Source organism: Etheostoma cragini, chromosome 18, assembly GCF_013103735.1.
Source record: "Etheostoma cragini isolate CJK2018 chromosome 18, CSU_Ecrag_1.0, whole genome shotgun sequence".
NCBI classification, from domain to species: Eukaryota; Metazoa; Chordata; class Actinopteri; order Perciformes; family Percidae; genus Etheostoma; species Etheostoma cragini.
This window is the reverse complement of record NC_048424.1, coordinates 11083831-11102908: the sequence shown is the minus strand read 5'-3', so window position 1 is coordinate 11102908 and position 19078 is coordinate 11083831. Positions and strand designations below refer to the sequence as shown.

Sequence of the window (19078 nt, the reverse complement as noted above, 5' to 3'; positions counted from 1 at the left end):
AGATACCAACACCTCAACATTGCACTTAAGTACTGAACTTGAGTAGTTGTTTTTAGGAACTTTCAATTTTACTTGTAATTTATCCCATTCTTGTATGGATGTGGCAGCTTCAAGCTTCGATGCTCTAATTAATCAATTAAGTCTTATTTTTGAAGTTACAAATACCAAAGATTAAAACTACATTAACACAGAGTTTCAAACATAATTCTAAACATTTCTCAGGTAATTTTTTTTTAATGTAGGCCTATCTGAAAAATGTTTGTGACATTGTCATTAGCCTAAATAGTGAAATAAAACTAAAATTGTAGGCCCACACCATCTCATGTACATTATAAACACAGATACATCTCCAAATGATTAATCATGTCAAAAACAAAATGTAGGTTCATACAAAAACATAATAACAATTCGAGGTCAGTCTGTATATTCTTACAGGTCTGAGAAATTATAACACAAAGATGCCAGAATTAGACCGGAAACCGGTGGACTGTCCTTTCAAATTCAAAGCTTAAACTTCCATGCGGTTTTCTTTTCTTTTTTTAATAAAGGCTGACGTGACTCTTACGTAATATTGGTACAAGAATATGCTGCCTGACTGATATTTATTCAGCGGGTAAATAAGTTATCTGCTACAGCAATACATAGGCTATTATGACCACGTTTATCCCGTTACCCTGACTACCGTCCGTGGCTTTGGTGGATGATAAATGACATTTACCTCAGATTCCTTTCCACGTGAGTCTTCAATTTGTAGCTAATTCCACTGAAAAAAACGCCACATTTGGCAATGAGGCGTTTATTTTTTTAAACCTCAGTGCGGATGTGGCTCTTGTACTTCTAGTTAACTTGACTGATGTGGTCCACGCTCCAGTCGGGCAGAAAGCTGAGGGGGGTATTTGACATCAGCACGACCACGGAGCAGCTCTAAATCTCTGTCCGGAACCCTCATAATGCATGGGGGCAAGAGAGGACTGGTGGCTCCGCAGAACACTTTTCTGGAGAATATTGTCCGGCGCTCCAGTGGTGAGTCTTGTTCTGAAAGGAAAAACAAGAATTAATAGATGTTGATCTTGCATGTCAATTAAGGTACCACACAGGGCTGCATGCGACGCTGAAGGAAACCTGCAATGCTATTTCAATTTTATTTAATGGGAAGCTGGAGCAACTTACTTTCTTGTCATTTTTCACTTTTTACAACTACTCAACAATGAATATGCATACTGAGGAATTATGCAATACGTCTCATGTCCCAATTCCCTGTATTAATAAATTAAAGTCCGTATAATAGTCTATTCGGATACCCCTGAAGACAAATACATGCATACTCGTATCATTAGCTAGAGAAACAGGCAGGTTTATTGGTCTGTCCAAGCCCATTTAAGCTTTTATAGCTCATTAAATGATCATTTAAGGGCTACTCTTTAACAATAGAAATTATATTTATATCTGATAAATCCTTCTGTTTAAGATCAATAATTATAAGATACTTGAGCTGTGTTTTAGGAAGGGAATCCTTTTTTTTTGTCTGATTCTTTTGGTGTTTTCTAAGCCTGTGTGAGGGCACTTGTATGTCTGTGCATGACACAATACATGACTAAATAAATAATAATACAGCAGATCAATACAGTACACATGGTAAGTCAGACAAAGTGTATTTATTTTACCTGAAACCCAAAAGTGCTCATAATGAGCTGCATGGTGAATTTTTAGTGTATTGATTTTTTTTAAATTTCAAAACTCATATGAACATCAACAGTGAGACAGTAAACATTCTCATTCTTACAAAGGCCCTTTTCATTTTATTTTAGGAGATGTAAAATGTGATTTGTGTTTATGGTGACTCAGTTGCACTTCATGGTATTTTATTGCAGTGCCTATGTCCCATTAACTAGTGTATCGTTTTGCAGGGATCTTTGTCAGTATTTGTTGTATATATTTTAGAAAGGTAATACTGTTTTGAAAAATTATTTTTGGATAGACAGTCTGCTTGGTCTCTAATAGCTTCCCAGTGAGAGTGAGGCTGAGGGTTTATTACAAGTACAGATGATGTACACCATGTCAGACAAACTAGTATAAAGAAAGATAATACAACATGAATTAAATGTCTCAAGTCTGTGGAATATTTTAGACAGATTAAGTCTGTGACAAAAAGCTGATTTTTCCAGACCCGGAAACACTGCAAATGGCACAGAGTAGATGCATTCATTACAAGAAAAAGCCAAGTTTTAAGTTCAAGATAAACATGATGCTTTAGGTTTGTCCGTTTCAATGCTGCGTGTTAGATTGGACACAATGTGCCCAGTCTTTTCTCCTGAGATGGCAGCTCTGTCTAAACTGCTGTGAAGCTGGAGAACTTTGCAGCTCCTCATCTATATTTAATCAACATTAAGGGTGGAACATGAACATTTTATCAACAACTATTTCTGCCCAGTGACTCGTCTGATGACCACTGTTTTCTGCTGCTTTAAGTATTCTGAATTGAATTCTGTATTCATTATGGTTATTAAAACAATGTTATTAGTGGTAAAATTGCAACATTTCAGGAATAGACTCACATACTGTTTACACTAAGGTTTTCTCTAATTCATGACACTGGTCAGCAGGATTTATAGGACACTGTACTTACAAACAAAAACCCTCAAAAGGTTGATCAACAGGGCACTTTGGTCTGCAGGCTTGTTGTTAGTCTTGACTACTTTTGTATCAGACTGCTGTATTTTGTTGCAGAAACCAGTTTCCTGTTGGGAAATGCTCAAATCTCGGAGTGGCCTGTCGTTTACAGCAATGATGGATTCTGCAAGCTGTCTGGATACCACAGAGCGGAAGTTATGCACAGGAGTAGCACGTGCAAGTAAGACGCCTTTTGTTGAATAATGGCCAGTCCGAGAGCTTATGTTGCACAGATCGGAGTGTATAGATGCCTTTTCTATTTCATATTGAATCTCAGCTCCAGCACCTCCAATATACCTTTATAAATGTAAATGTAAATGTAAATGTGCTGTATTTATATAGCGCTTTTCCAGTTTATATGGTGAGCAGTGATATATCATATTAGTTTGTTTGATAGGGACTGTGTTCATTGATCAACAGAAAGAACACAACTTTAAATGAGCCAGATTTCGCCCCAACAGCCAATTTCCACTTGTTGTCCCTGGCCAGATGTTAAAAATCTGACCTGATCGTCATATACATAAGTAATATATATCTTGGAAAGGTCAACTAAAAGTCAACTTTACCACATGGAAGTGGTAAAATTGGACAAACAGATGACCATGAGTAAAATACTATGATCTACAATGATCTGTGTGACCACTGATTTGCAGCAACTAAAATATAGATTTAAAGAAGAAAAAAGTATCCAATCCTCTGCCCTTCTTTTCCAATGATCAGCTAACAACACGCTTCATGTATAGTTCTTGGTGTTCTTTCACCCTTACCTTGCAGTTTCATGTATGGTGACCTGACTGATAAGAAGACTATAGAAAATATCAGACAGACATTTGATAACTATGAGTCCAATTTCTATGAGGTGCTGCTCTACACAAAGAATAGTAAGTATTCCTATTGAGCCCTCTGTTTTTATTAATACTACTAATAATAATGCATGATGACATTTACTCCTCTTTGTCCCATTGTTGTTTATTTCCAATTGTGCTCTCTTAAAACTCTCACTTGAATTGTTTTCTACAGGAACACCGATATGGCTCTACATGCAGGTAGCTCCAATCAGAAATGAGAATAACAAGGTGGTGCTTTTCCTCTGTACCTTCAGAGACATTACGCTCTTTAAACAGCCGATTGAAGATGAAGCAACTAAAGGTTAGACAGTTCACGTTCTTGTATGTAGACCAAATAGTCATTCAGTATTTCAGTTTAGTCGAGATGTTAGATGGGCTTTATTTTTTTACACTCTAAAAGGGGTTAGCACATTTACATCAAATTAAGATCAAATTATTGCCAAGTGAATGCCTCATTAAGGTCAAATCAAAGCTCAAATTTACCCAATGATACCACGGTGGGCACAGCGCAGCCCAAAGTCTTGAACACACATGGCTGTGACTAAACAGACATTTATTTCTTGAAATGTAAGATACAACTGTCCAGGTGTTGTGTGTGCGGGTCAGTGAACACTGGTCTCTGTGGGTGCCATGTCCCAGGGGGATTAAGTGTGCCACTAAGACTTTTACATCAGCAGAAACAGCGGACACTCAGACCACATGGGAATGGTAAATGTATGAAAAAAATACTGATTAGACACAGAGGGAATAAAACCCATAAATCAGTCCCCCAGATTGCTATTGATTGCTAATATTAAAAAGCGACAGTTCTGCATTGTTTGTTAAATGGAAATCTGGTCAATTTAGTGTAAAAAATTCATATTTGTGCTGCATGCCTGCATAAAATTGTCTGTCTTTGTCTCGGAGCAGGATGGATGAAGTTTGCCAGACTGACGCGGGCACTGACCAACAATCGCAACGTGGTGCAGCAGTTAGCACCGCTGAGCAAGACTGAGGTCAGCCAACGGCCCTCCAGACTGGCTGAGGTGAGCAGCGTCCAGGTCGAAAATTGAGGACAATAGAATTGTTTGTTTTTCCAATACTGTTAGTTCATTAAATTAAGAAAGTACCTTAAATATAAAAGATCTAGTCTTTAAATTCCCAATTTAAAGGAATATTTCACCCTGAAGTTGTTTACAGACATCTATAAAGATAAGGTTCCACAACTTAATGATAAGACTACTGCTCCTTGAGGCACTTTACATGTGACTCTGTTTGTGCTCATGATGTTAAATATTCCTTCTGAATGAAAGGCTCTCCAGCTGGGATCGGACATCCTCCCTCAATACAAACAGGAAGCCCCCAAGACCCCTCCACACATCATCCTCCACTACTGCACCTTCAAGACCACCTGGGACTGGATCATCCTCATCTTGACCTTCTACACTGCCATCATGGTGCCCTATAACGTCTCCTTTAAGACCAAGCAGAACAATTTGGCATGGCTGGTGGTGGACAGCATCGTGGACGTGGTCTTCCTGATTGACATTGTGCTTAACTTCCACACCACATTTGTGGGTCCCGCTGGGGAGGTCATTTCAGACGCAAAGCTCATCCGAATGAATTACCTGAAGACGTGGTTCGTCATTGACCTGCTGTCCTGTTTGCCCTACGACATCATTAACGCCTTCGAACATGTAGATGAGGTGAGTGAATTTGTATTAATTGAATTGCTAAAATGGCGGATGGGTTTGTCCTTAACACTGCATTTAAATATCAAAACATTTCTGATTGACTGTGTCTATGAAGGATGTCATCACATCTTCTTCCCGATCAAGCCATCTCCGTGAGTCTTCAATTTTCCACAGGAATACCACACGAACAGAAGATCATATACTCCCAGTAAGGAAATCCATGTTATTTTCATTACAGTTTTTCTTATTGACAATGGAACAAGTGACTACATGTAATGTTAAGGGAGTCGCTGAGCGACTAGTTGGTCAACACAGTGGAACAGAACGTAGATATAAAGGTTTTTATTTTAAACTTTAAGAGTCGAAAAATGGCTTTGTACAACAAAGTTTGTACAACAATCTCTTTTGCACTTGTTGACCTATTCAAATTGCTTGTTTTGTTCAGCCAACAGTCTGATCCCCAAAAATATTCAATTCATAACTATAGAAGAACTCAGATAATATTCACTCTTAAAAATGTGTACATCATGTACATCTTTGTGGCTTAAATGATCACCACAGTACTTGCTGCTTAGTTTGACTCACTTCTTCCTCCTGTCTCTCACTGTAGGGTCTCAGCAGCCTGTTCAGCTCCCTGAAGGTGATCCGCCTGCTCAGGTTGGGCCGCGTGGCCCGGAAGTTGGACCACTACCTGGAGTACGGAGCAGCCGTTCTGGTTCTGCTGGTGTGTGTCTTCGGTCTGGTGGCCCACTGGCTGGCCTGCATTTGGTACAGCATCGGGGACTACGAGGTCATTGATGAGACCACCAACACCATTAAGACAGACAGCTGGCTCTACCAGTTGGCTCTGAGCATCGGAACCCCTTACCGCTACAACGCCAGTGGTACGGGACAGTGGGAGGGGGGGCCCAACAAGGACACGTTGTACATTTCTTCCCTCTACTTCACCATGACGAGTCTCACCACCATTGGATTTGGCAACATCGCTCCGGCCACAGATGGAGAGAAGATTTTCTCCGTGGCTATGATGATGGTGGGCTGTAAGTACTTACTCCCTCTCCTACATTAAGCCCTGTGTTTCAAACATTTTAGAAAATCTCAAGAAGTATTTAATTGCAGAATCGTGATCTTTTCTGAATCACACATTAGAAAAATACAACTGTAATATTACATAAATAATATCCTATTTTTACTGTTCTTGGTAAGAGTGGTGATTAATGGAGCAATAAATGGAGTCCCACAGCTGTCTAATACAGATACACACAAGCTCTTTCTATAACACAAACACACATATTTAAACAGCTCCTGATTAACACAAGGCCTCTCCAATCATCTTCCAAGCCTCTGACAAATAGCACAAACCCTGAACTTATCAATTGCAAGTGGGCCGTTTGTCAGGAAAATTACAACTAAGCTTTTCAAAACAGCTTAAATCAAAGTGACTACTGTTATTTTTTTTCTTTAATGGACACGAAGTACAAACATGACAGTCCAAATAAATCTGAGCAGAGGACAAACCCACAGCAACTCCACTTTTATTTCAGTGGTGTACGGTATGAAGGAAATGTGTGCTGAAACACAAAATTAAAAAAGGTTGCATCAGACTCATGATTGTGCACTTTCGCTTCACTAGAAAAAGGTGTGCGTCGTCACTGACATAACAATTTCTACTGGCAAATGCCGCTTGTCTAAATGGAATATGACTTGTGTTCCCCATCACTCTACAGCAGACAATACATGCATCCTTTGATGCCGTTTCCGTTCCGTTCATGCATTCATCCGTTCATAATATGTCACTACATCCTTGCATGAGTTGAAACAATCTGGATGAATTTACTTGCATGCTACATACTATAATGTGCTCCACAGGCTGGTTGTCTGCCAGTAAAGTAACATAGGGTGTAGATGTACAGGTTTCAAGTAAAGTTTGATCACACATAGCAATGATTAATCGATTGGTTTTCAATTAATCTGCAATTATTTTGATGATCAATTAAATCTGTGATGAGTAGTTTCTTTAAGAAAAGAAAAACTAAATTGTCTGATTACAGCTCTAAATTACAGTATTGTCTTGTTTCTATACTCTGTGACAGTAAACTAAATATATTTGAGTTGCGGACAAATCAAGACATTTAAGGACGTCATCTTGGGCTTTTGGAAACACTGATGGACATTTGTCACCCGTTTCTGACATTTTATTGACCAAACAACTAATTGATTAATCAAGAATATAATCGACAGATGAATCGAAAATAAAATAATCTTTAGTTGCAGCCCTATGTTGTATGCCAATTTGGATAATGACTTGATGTAGTTTGCATGCTTTGTTATCAGAATCAACTAAAGGCAACAACAGAAAACAGCATACAAATCACATATCGACATAAGCGCTCACAGATGTCATTTTGAATCTTAAAAACTAAATTTAATTTAAATAAAAAAAATCTTCACTTTTGTTAGTATTCAGAAGTTTACAGTCCCTCTTGACTCTGGTTGTGTAATTCACATTTAGCTGCAGCCTCTGTGTTTGAACCACTGTGGAGCGTATAGGACTCGGCTTTGTCAATGATAAAAGGTGAAATGTTCAGCGCCCATCACAGCCTGCTCTATGGGGGTCTGAATGTTGGCCATATACCTCTATCAGAAAAACATTATCTTTGTGTTGATTCACTTGTACTTAAATTATCGTTAACCCTTTTATGATTTAAATAATTTGTTTAAACACAAGGAATACATGTCTTTGTCACTGAAGCTTAATGAAAAATACTAGGGACACGTAACTATTTTTTTAATGCAGTAAACCAATGTAAACTGTGACGGTGAGTCCAAGTAAAAAGCCATTATCTCAATTAACCACGATGCAGTATTTTTTAATTCTGTACATTTTATGGTTTTGATTTAAGATCTGGGGGGACTGGCGGTTTTGGATGATACACAACTGTAAACTGGATGAAGATCAAGCTTTTTATGTAGAGACTTGTGTGAACTCAAGCATGTTATATTGGCGTCTACACTGTTGTCCAGTGTCATATTTCTAACTTTACATTAAAACTACCGGTAATTTAGAGAGTGATGAACATTAAATAAACCTAATCTCATCTACCCCAAATGTTTCATTCACAAAAATGAGTCTTTTCACTTTAAAAATTGATTTGGTTACGTGACGTTATATCTAAAGATAAACCATGCCTCATTGAAATATCTTTGAACCTCTTTATAAAAATAGAAATCTATTTTTATGCAGGGGTCTGTATTATTTTCATCACACTGCAGTTACAGTAATAGCTTCACATTCACTGCTTCCACTGTCAGCCTTTGCTTACAGTTCCTCCGTCACGACTCGTCTTCCTTCCCTAACCTTTGGCCCACTCCTCTAAAACAGCATGGAAAGTGATGCAATAAAAAAAAAAAAAAAAAAAGGAGGGAAACACAAACTGACAACCACGCTTCAAGGTCTGTACATCCAAAACTAAACGCCCATTATTCTGTTGGTGTTTCCATCACTAAGATCACTCAGTCACACTGAAGTGTCGGGTTCAATTACAGCCGATAAATCTCCAGATACAGATACAGTAATTATGTGAGAGTAGATGAAGAAAGAGAGAGTTTGCCTGCAGGCTCGAGTGTAGTAAAAAGGACAATGAGCCATCACATTAGATATGTATCCTAACCTCTCTGATCATGCTGTGGCGACTGGAGACGACGCTTTCCTCTTGAGTGGAAAAAACCTCACGATACGAGAAGCTGACTGACTCTTTGAGGTCACTACAGCACAGAACTCTTACTCAGGAAATGTGCGTAATGCACATACACACACAGTATAAAATACTCACCACCACTCAATGAAATCATGTATGAAAATTGAAAGTGCACACTATTTTCTTCTTCTGTCAAAAGGTTAAACACCAGCCTTTTTAAAAATCTTTTTTTTGATAATTATTTCATGTATTGGGCTTTACAGGATTACAAACCAATTGATGTACCCATTTATAATTATGTTACCGTGCTATCTGTAATGGGATTTTGAGAGAAAAATAATATTTTGTAATTAGGATATTTTTGATAGATTATATACATAGTTTTAACGAGTAAAAACCCATAACTGTTCCTTAAAAAAACAGGAAAACATCCCTTAAATTCCCTAAACATCCCTAAATTGATTCTTTCCATGTTCAGGGTGAACTACATAATTTGCACCACAATTGAAAAATAAATATTAAGGCTTTTTCCTCCCCTTGAACCTCCTTTAAAACATGCATTTTATCTGTTAATACTGAAATGTGTAATGCTCCATTAATTGGCACAATTAAACACAGATTTAGGTGCAAAACCAGAATACAAAAAAATTGGATGAAATAAAACATATTGTTTCTTACGTTAAATGAATCAGCCCCGCATGTCGGTCCGTTTGGAAGGCAGCTCTGTTTTTACCTCTGAATCTCAAGACTCAACTCTTGATTTTCTGTTTTAGCGCTGTTGTATGCAACCATCTTTGGAAATGTCACCACCATCTTCCAGCAGATGTACACCAACACAAACCGCTACCATGAGATGCTCAACAACGTGCGCGACTTCCTGCAGCTTTATCAGATTCCCAAAGGTCTGAGTGAGAGGGTCATGGACTTCATTGTCTCCACCTGGGCCATGTCTAAGGGCATTGACACAGATAAGGTATTACTGTTACAGTAGTTGGAGTTCATGAAATCTTATCCATTGGTAAACTCTGAAATGCTCTTTCACCTTATACTTATATTGTACCACAGTTATACTGTAACTAAAATGTTGAGTGGAAATAGTATATTCTTACCAGAATGTACTGATAGATAAAGTTTGTAGTGCATGCGCGTGCTTTTAAGTCCAAAGTTAAACTGATACAACACTCTGTTGCTGGCTGTCAAAAAGGAAGAATGCTATTATTTTAAACTGTATCATTAAAAATGGATAGGCAGGGTCGACAGGTAGACCTGTGCATCACTGTGGACAATAATGAGTCTCAAAGGTCCCAGCAGGGCGCCTGGATAACTCAGTTGGTGGAGCAGTAGAGTAGTATTTACTAATATAATCATTGTGGCTGAAGACAGTAATGCAAATATGTGGTGGAATGATTTACAAAATTATTCATCTGCATTCTACTCAAAATTGAATATCTTGACCACACTGTCCATGATAAGGCTTCTTTCTTTTAATACATTTTCATCTTAAAATATGATCATAGTTTAGTAATGCTAATATGGCCAATGTAGACTTTTTACAAAACTGTCTTGCTGAAAGTTCCTCTACGTTTACCAGAGAGTCGCTAACTGTCTGCTCCAGGTGCCCGGTAGTTAGTCAACAGAGTGTTCATCAAAGCTTATTAGAACATTTTCATTTAAACAGCAGAAAACCAAAGACATAGTTCTTGCCAGAAACATGGACTGCACTAATTTAGAGAAAGATTCAACAGATGTTTTAATAAATAATAAGAAATTCCACAGTAGCTTCTAGATACTTGAGGTGTAAGACGTGACCAGGTGTCAATTTGTGATTACCATTTCTTCCATAATCAAGCATCCCTATTATTTTGGTCAATATTGAAATCACATAGCCAGGTTGGATCAGTGGGTAGAGCAGGCGCACATATACAGCGGCTTTTTGCTGCATGTCATTCCCCCCTTTCATGTCTATAGCTGTCCTATCAAAATAAAAAAGGGCCTAAAATGCCCAAAAAGAATTAAAAAAAAAAAAAAAAAAGATGGTCACAACAGATCCCTCGACACTCAGGGTGCACTGGAACTTGCTAAGCAATGGCCTAAGTACCAGCAGATTGATAAATTAAGGAAAGACACCCCGAGGAAGGCAAGTGTTTGTTGGTGTATATTTTATAATGTATAAGGCCATATTTATCAAAGGGTTCTGTGTTTAACCTTCCACCTAAGACTCAAGTCTTGATTTTTATACCACATCCTACCCTTGGATAACGGCACATTTTCACCTTTTTAAAAGGACTTATTTATTACTTTTGGCTGGACTGCTTTAGACAAGTTAGTTAGTTACCACACACGAGTATATAAGACATAGCTAATGCAGGTTCCCTTAATGACATTTACATACTCTGATATTTTACCAACAACTCTCTCAGGTTCTATCAATTTGTCCTAAAGACATGCGAGCGGATATCTGCGTCCACCTCAACCGCCAGGTGTTCAACGACCACCCGGCGTTTCGTCTGGCGAGTGACGGCTGTCTGCGCTCTCTAGCAGTGGAGTTTCAAACGACACACTGTGCACCTGGAGACCTCATCTTCCATATCGGAGAGAGCGTCGACACCCTCTGCTTTGTCGTCTCCGGCTCACTAGAAGTCATCCAAGATGATGAGGTCATCGCAATACTAGGTAATCTGACGCAATACTATGTCATAAACCAGGTCATGTCGTGTCTGTGTAGATCAATCTAGGGAAAAGATACATTTGTCATCCAGCAGTAAACATTCCCGCCTGAGATTTTTGTGTCAAAGAATTCAACACATTCTGCCCGTTATAAACACAGTGATCATGTCTGGATCCATCCAGGTAAAGGTGATGTGTTTGGAGACGTGTTCTGGAAAGAGACCACGCCGGCCCGGTCTTGTGCGAATGTCCGAGCTTTGACCTACTGCGATCTGCACGTCATCAGGAGAGACGCTCTGATGAGGGTGCTGGAGTTTTACACAGCGTTCGCCAACACGTTCTCCCGCAACCTCATTCTCACATGCAATCTACGAAAACGGGTAAAATGGACTCTTAACGTTTTTTCTTTCCGGTGAGTTTTCAGTGTACAGTATAGGTTGTTGGTTTCTTTAAGGAGCTGTGTGTAGAATTTAGTGGCATCTAGCAACAAGGTTGCAGACTGCAGCCAACGGAATACCCCTCCCCTCCCCCGCCAAATGAACAGTGAAACTTATGGTGACCTTCAGGTAACTTAAAAAACACAAAAGGCTCTCTCTAGATCCAGCGTTTGGTTTGTTCCTTCTATGCTTCTGTACAAATATGGCGGTGCAACATGGCGGACTCTGTGTAAGAGGAGCCGCTTCCTATGTATAGATATGACTCAGATGATTATACACCAATACAAACGCTTCCTATGTATAGATATGACTCAGATGATTATACACCAATACAAAGCTTCCTATGTATAGATATATTTCAGATGATTATACACCAATACAAAGCTTCCTATGTATAGATAAATTTCAGATGATCACACACTAATACAAACATAATTATGGATTTTGTATTCAATTTCTGAAAAAATATACCCCTAAAATCACACCACACTGCTAATTTAAGGTTAAAAGAAGTAAACCAAAGAAAGACTTTTGTGAATATTTGTTAGGTAATTTTAGAGTAGAAGGTGTAACATGAAAAAGTGTCCCCACTGCATTACCTGATCAGCCCCTTAAACCCTTGGACTACAGAGGTGCCCTGCAGTTACATAGTGTTTACAAGTGGCGACCAAACGCAGTACTTTATTTTAACTAGCATGCCAGATATGTCTTGCTGTAATTTGGGTGCATTTATTAGATCAATGATGCAGCCATAAAAAATAAAAAACATGGAGTCTTGGGTTTGAAAATTTCACAGTGTAAACATCATAAAGCTTCAATAAACACTTGCAACAACTTGATACAGAACAAAGGATACCGTCAGGCAGTGTGGAATGACAAATTGTAAAGCTACTTAAGCATAACAAAGTTCAATTGTATCAATAACATTTCAGAAGCTTATTTGGCAAGGGCAATCACTAAAATAGATATTCTCTGAGTACAAACTAAGAATACTTAATATTTAATAGACCTTCTCCCGGATACATATATCATCAAGGCATTGAGATCAATTACTTCATCCAGTCTTGACGGTAAATTGCTCATATAACGCTGTAATGTTAGCCTATGGGATGAACATCACATACATTCTTAATGAACATTGTCTTTAAAGTCAAACTGGTCAAATGTGGTGCGTTGTGCTCTTTGTTTAGGACTGCCTTGAAATATAAATACTTCTGAGGTACAGTCGATAGTTATCAATTAGAATTTATAAAAACTAATTTAACAGACTTATCACTTATAATGTATAATCTCTGTATCTAGAAAAGTTCAGAATTAGAACTGTGCCTCAAGTAAACAAAGCAAACTGTCATAAAGTACGTTAAGAGTGTGTTTACAGAAACGTGCAGGTTTAAAATGAATATATAATGTTCTTAAGTAACTAATGTACTTTACATGACCTGACTCTTCTAGTTAGTTACAGCTCCAAATAGAAGAGGTTTTACTGTATGTAATAATACTGAAATCATACAGTTATCGAAGCGGGTCTAAATCTAAACAATTTTAAAGCAAATTGTGGCTACATGCTAAAAGATTTATGGCTTGTACTTAAAATGCATTCAATGAAAACAAAGCCATCTATTATTCATTTGAGCAGCTTTAGAAACTGTTTGTGCTGCATAAGTTTAAGATTCACTCTCTGCCCCTTTTCACTGTTACAGTTTGTACTTGGTTAACCTGCATGCATGTGCATCTATACACACATGCTAAAAGGTGTAAAAAAAAAAAAAAAGTGTAAAATCCATACAAATGAAAAATAAAATGAAAATAATTACTGAAATGCATTTGCTTTATTTATTTTTTATCAGTAATGTGTTGTACAGCAACATTTTTAACCTTTCAGATTTTTTTGTTGCATTTTGTGGAGCTGATTTGTTTAAATAGGTTTTGTGTTTTTACCATATAAATGCTCTATTACTTTTTGGGATAATTGGCCATGGGCAATTAAATCAAGATTAGACTGTAAAACTTTCAGTAATAGGTTTTCTCTCTCTCTGTGGCTTTAAACTTAAATTCTATGATAGGTAGTGTCAGACGAACCAACAGATGAGTTAAAGGTTGATATCATATTTTTTAAATATGTTGTATTGTATTTATAGTTACTAACATGGTTTATTCAACATTACAGATTTAAGTTGTAAAAGTCGCATCAACCTTCTTTCTTTGAGAGAAGTGAGAAACACTCAGGGCTGAGATATTGCTCCATTAATAAATTACTGCTCCATCAACAGTTTCCATCGTGCATAGCTGCTTTTAAGTCTTGTATTTCAACATAAATAGTAGGTCTGGATGGTTGCTTTAAAGCTGCATTGTACATTCTTTCATCCAAGTAGAAATGTTGCCTTGTGTAAATATCCAACAGCCCTTTCCTCATGCACAGATTCTCTCTCTTGCAGGTAATCTTTAGAAAGATTGCAGATGTGAAGAAGGAACTGGAGCGCCAGAGGAACGAGGTGACCCTCTCCATTCCCGAAGACCACCCAGTCCGCAAGCTGTTCCAGAGGTTCAGGCAGCAGAGAGACGCTCAAACACAGGGAGAGTCTCCCGCTTATTTTGATCATAACTGTGTGCAGGTGGAGCCGCAGCGCCACCATCACTCCGACTCAAACTCGTACACGCAGTGTCAGTCCGTATCATCTCAGCAGCAGGAGTACAGCCCCGCGGTGCAGAATAACGCACCGTGCACAGGAGGAGGGAATGCAGGCGGCGGCGGCTGCAGCATGGCCGCACCTCCACAAGCATTCGTCCACACTGAGACATCAGAGCAAAGCTGCACACAAGAGACTGGGGAGTCTATAGCAAGGCCTTGTGCAGAAAGCCAGCTTTGTGAGAGCGTCAACGGCCCTGTACAGAGCAGTGGTGCGGGTGGAGAGGGAGCTCTAGGTGGCGTTACCAGCAGCAGAGGTGCTCGAGGCTGGGCAAAGTTTAGAAACGCTGCTTCTGCTTCACCGCTGCCTGCTGCTGTCGAGCCAGAAAAAGAGCCACCGACAGCAGAAGAGTGGCCAAAAGAATCCCAGTCCTCAGAACAGTTGGCAGCCACCAATAAGAACCAGGATTCGGAGGAAAGTGGAGAGACGGGGAGCACGGAGGGGGGAAACGGTGCCGGAGAGGCAGGTGACGAAATAAGCGCCATGCACAAAACTGACTCCTGTGACAGCGGTATCACAAAGAGCGATCTACGCATCGACCGAGCCGGGGATTCAAGAAGCTCCTTTGAAAGAAGCCCGCTGGAGAAGAGCCCGATGGAGAGAAACCCGTTTGAGCACAGTCTCGCGGTGGACTCCCTCAAACAGTCGTTTGTTCATCCGTTGACTGAACAGACACTCCTTCAAGCCACCCTGCTCGAGGCCAAGCTGGAGCTGAAGGGAGACATTCAGAGTCTGAGCGGTCGCCTGTTGGTCCTTGAGTCTCAGGTAAACGAGATCCTCAGGCTCCTGTCGATAAAAAGAAGACTCTCTCTGCCACCGACATCTTCCCCGAGGGCCAGAGTGAGAAATCAAGACTCAGTCGCTGCCACCAAGCTGGTCACGCCGAAACCAGACGATGGGCCTTTTTGAATTTACTGATTTTAAAACCCACAACCTGGTTGCATGCAGAAAGCCCTACTTATTGTTACCCTCACTACAAAAACCCAGGGATTTTTCTAACAGTCTTTAACTTATGAGGCACTTTTTATTTTTAAGATTATGTTTTGGGGCTTCTTTTGATAAGACAGCTAGGTGAGAAACAGGAGAGAGAAAGGGGAGACATGCAGGGTACCGTCACAAGTTGGACCTGAACCCCGGACCCCTGCATCAAGGCAAAACCTCTCACTATAAGATTCTCAAGATTCTTTGTAGACTTTATTTGAGAATGCCAAACAAACCGTAACAATTATTGAACAAACAATAAAAAAAAACGTTTTCTGCTACTATTGCTAGGAAATTAGAACATTTTGGAATTATTAAAAAACAGTGTCGAGCGACGTATCGGATACTCTGATGAAGGCTTTTGTTGAAACATCTGAGTCTGACAGGAGCTGAGGTCAAGTCACTTTTTTTCCTTCTCTTTTTACATATAAAAACATATTCTGAGTTCAGTTTGAGTTTCATACTCTTCCTGGACTTTTTTTCTGAATGTTAATTAACAGTTTTTGGCAGAACACTTGACCAAAGGGGGAAAAGTGAGAGGGTTCACCTGTCATAACTTTTCATAATAATTTAAACAACTTTGACAAGCTGAAGCTCATTAAATGTTTCCACATGCACCATGTACGTTAAATAAATCTCTCCCTTTAGTTATTAATTGTCAGGTCATTATATGTGCCTTACAATAATAAAGCCTCTTTAAGGACTGTTTTGATGAGACAGAATCAAAAATCTTTACTATTTTTGCGCACATGTTTTATAATAGAAATGATAACCCTGTTTGTGTTTTACCCCTTTTTGAAGGATAATGGATGGATTTTCTCATTTGTATCACCGCACTATGTATTCTTCTTTTGAACTGTTTTAACTGTGTTGAGCTTTATTCTCTTATATGTGAAATAGGAATTCAATAATGGTGGTTTAATAATCTATTTTAATTGTTAATCATCATTACCTCAATTTTCTTTTAAAATATTTACTTATATACAATATATTAACATTGTATGAAACCTACTGTACATTCCCTTCTGTAACTATATGTCTTGCTCAGGTGTTTTTGCTCTAACAATGAATTTCAGTATTTATTTCAGTAGGAATTAATATTTATCTTTGTCTACTTGTAAGATTATGTAGTTATGCAAATCATGGTTTTGGATTGAAGATTTTAAATGATGGGTTATTGTACACACTGCTATGTAACTCTAAAAGAACCAGAACGGTACATGGGGATGCAAAATATTTGCATGTCTTCATTCTGTTTGGATAAGAATAATGTACATTAACAAACAGCATGGTTACAATTTTAGTTCATGATGTTTTCTAATATTCTGTGGGACTGCGAATCATGTCAGTATGAACTGTGAGGATGTTAGTGTGTAACTTTTAGTCGATTCAATGCATCTATTTTAAATAAGATGCATAAATGACATTGCATGCATACAGGGAACCTGTCAACAGTGAAATGAATAATGAAAACTGATTCCTGCTCGCCATCTGGTGTTTAGTCTCCTCTGTTATGCAACAAAACTAAGTCACCCGCACAGGTATTTATATAAATGTGGCTGATTGGACCTTTTCCAGGACTAATGGTCTGTTCAAGCCACCTCGGACTATCAGGGACCGCCCCCATGATTACGTTGATTTCCGACAGGCCTAGAGCATCAGGTGTGTGAAAACATGGAGACCACAATAACAAAGGACACCCCAAAGCTCTTCAATTACACATTACTTTCCTCACTACAGATTGTACAAGAGCTCAAAACATGGCCTACTTAAATTGATTTACTTGTTACTGGCAATAGCACACAACTTTTATAACTAATTTAAGTACCTCAATGGACGACTAAAACCTAAATCGATAACACATTGTGGACGTTGGTCAAATATATTGTATGCAGGAATTTTCTCTGTTTAGGATAAGTTTATATTTGAGGACATCATCTTGGGCTTTGGAAAACACTAATCCACATTTTTCACCATGTTTTGACATTTTTATAGATCAAACAACGAATTGAGAAAATAATCACCAGATTAATCGACTATGGAAATAATTGTTAGTTGCAGCTGTACTTTAATGTGACTCTAAAGCATTGAAAACTGTTGTTGAACGTGAAAGTTTCTGGCAATCAGTTTTATTATTAAGTTACTTCTTTTTTTTTCATGTATTATTTTTTGTTTAACAGTAAAGACCGAAAGGAAACACCGGTCAAGGGCACAGGGAACAACATTATGCAGAGCGGATGTCTTCACATTTTCAAAATTAAGAAAGTTGTTCCTTTTCATTTAGTGTTTTCCTCATCATCAGTGCTGATATAGAAATAGTAGCTTATACATATTTTTCAATTTCTTAAAGCAAGTTCAAACGTCTGCAAACAATGCCTGGCATTCAAATGAATGCATCTACAGTTATGCAGCCCTCCAGAACACAAGGTGGCACTAATGACTACACTAATTTCTTTGCAAAATGAAACACGCATGCGCAGGAAAAAAAAAAGTCCTGCAGAAGTTTGGCCTATATGAGAACATCTTCAGGTAAATATATTTGCCGCTACTCTAAAGTTGTACTAATTCAATGAGCGCTGGCTTTTTGCGGCCTTTTACTGGAGAGCATGGTCACATTTTCCGTCCTACAAATATTCGCCTAGTTTCCCATTCACTTCTATTAAAGCCCAACTTTTGAAACTCAACCTTAACTTAATGATAATTGCTTTCGTAATAATATCCAGGTTAAACCGATTGAACGTGCATGGAAATAAAGTCTCCAGACCAATGCCGGGAAGTTCCCTTCAAAATCATGTTTCCCTTGTCCTCAATATGTTTGAAAACTTATATTTAATCAATAATGGTGAGAAAAAACCATCAACTAGAGATGTAAGATTTGATTATAAAACAAATCTACAAATCTAATAAGCTACAACAATATCTACTTTGTGAGTTATTGGTGAAATCAAACACCTGGGGGACAGACTAATGGGATAACAATTTGCACAAATGCAAGACACTACAATTTGACATATAGGCTATCGCTATTTCCAAACAGTTTGGTCACCCGACTGCATGGCCACTTACCTGTTCTCCATTTGTTGTTAAACTGCTGGAACTGCGGTTAGCATGCGCTAGCAGTTCAGGTAGCGTTAGCTATATTAGCTCCAATTGTACCGCGCTGTCCTAGATACTGCTTTCAAGCCTGTTTTTGCCCAGGTAACTATGGTAACCCCTCCGACACGCGAGAAGCAAAAAGGTCGTCTTCTCTGACGAGCTAAACTAGTTCGCCATTTCTCTTTTTCCCCCCCCGAAAGCCACTGCACCGTAAGCCAAACCTCCGGTTCAAACCCCGCAAAAACACGGATTGCATTTAGACACCTGTATATCTCGCGTGGAAGCATTCAGTTCTAAATGACAAAAAAGCTCGTCAATGGC

General features: G+C 38.7%; 1 protein-coding gene across 1 annotated transcript; it reads left to right on the top strand.

The window, feature by feature from the left end:
* Positions 1-799: 799 nt before the first annotated feature.
* Positions 800-15760, top strand: LOC117961231 (potassium voltage-gated channel subfamily H member 5-like). Its single transcript, XM_034899743.1, has 12 exons — positions 800-1023; positions 2728-2851; positions 3445-3551; positions 3691-3819; positions 4428-4543; positions 4811-5203; positions 5307-5399; positions 5802-6231; positions 9663-9862; positions 11310-11562; positions 11740-11936; positions 14429-15760. Exons 1-12 carry the CDS (start codon positions 951-953, stop codon positions 15587-15589), a joined length of 3276 nt encoding a protein of 1091 aa, XP_034755634.1. The 5' UTR covers positions 800-950; the 3' UTR covers positions 15590-15760.
* The last annotated feature ends 3318 nt before the right edge of the window (positions 15761-19078 follow it).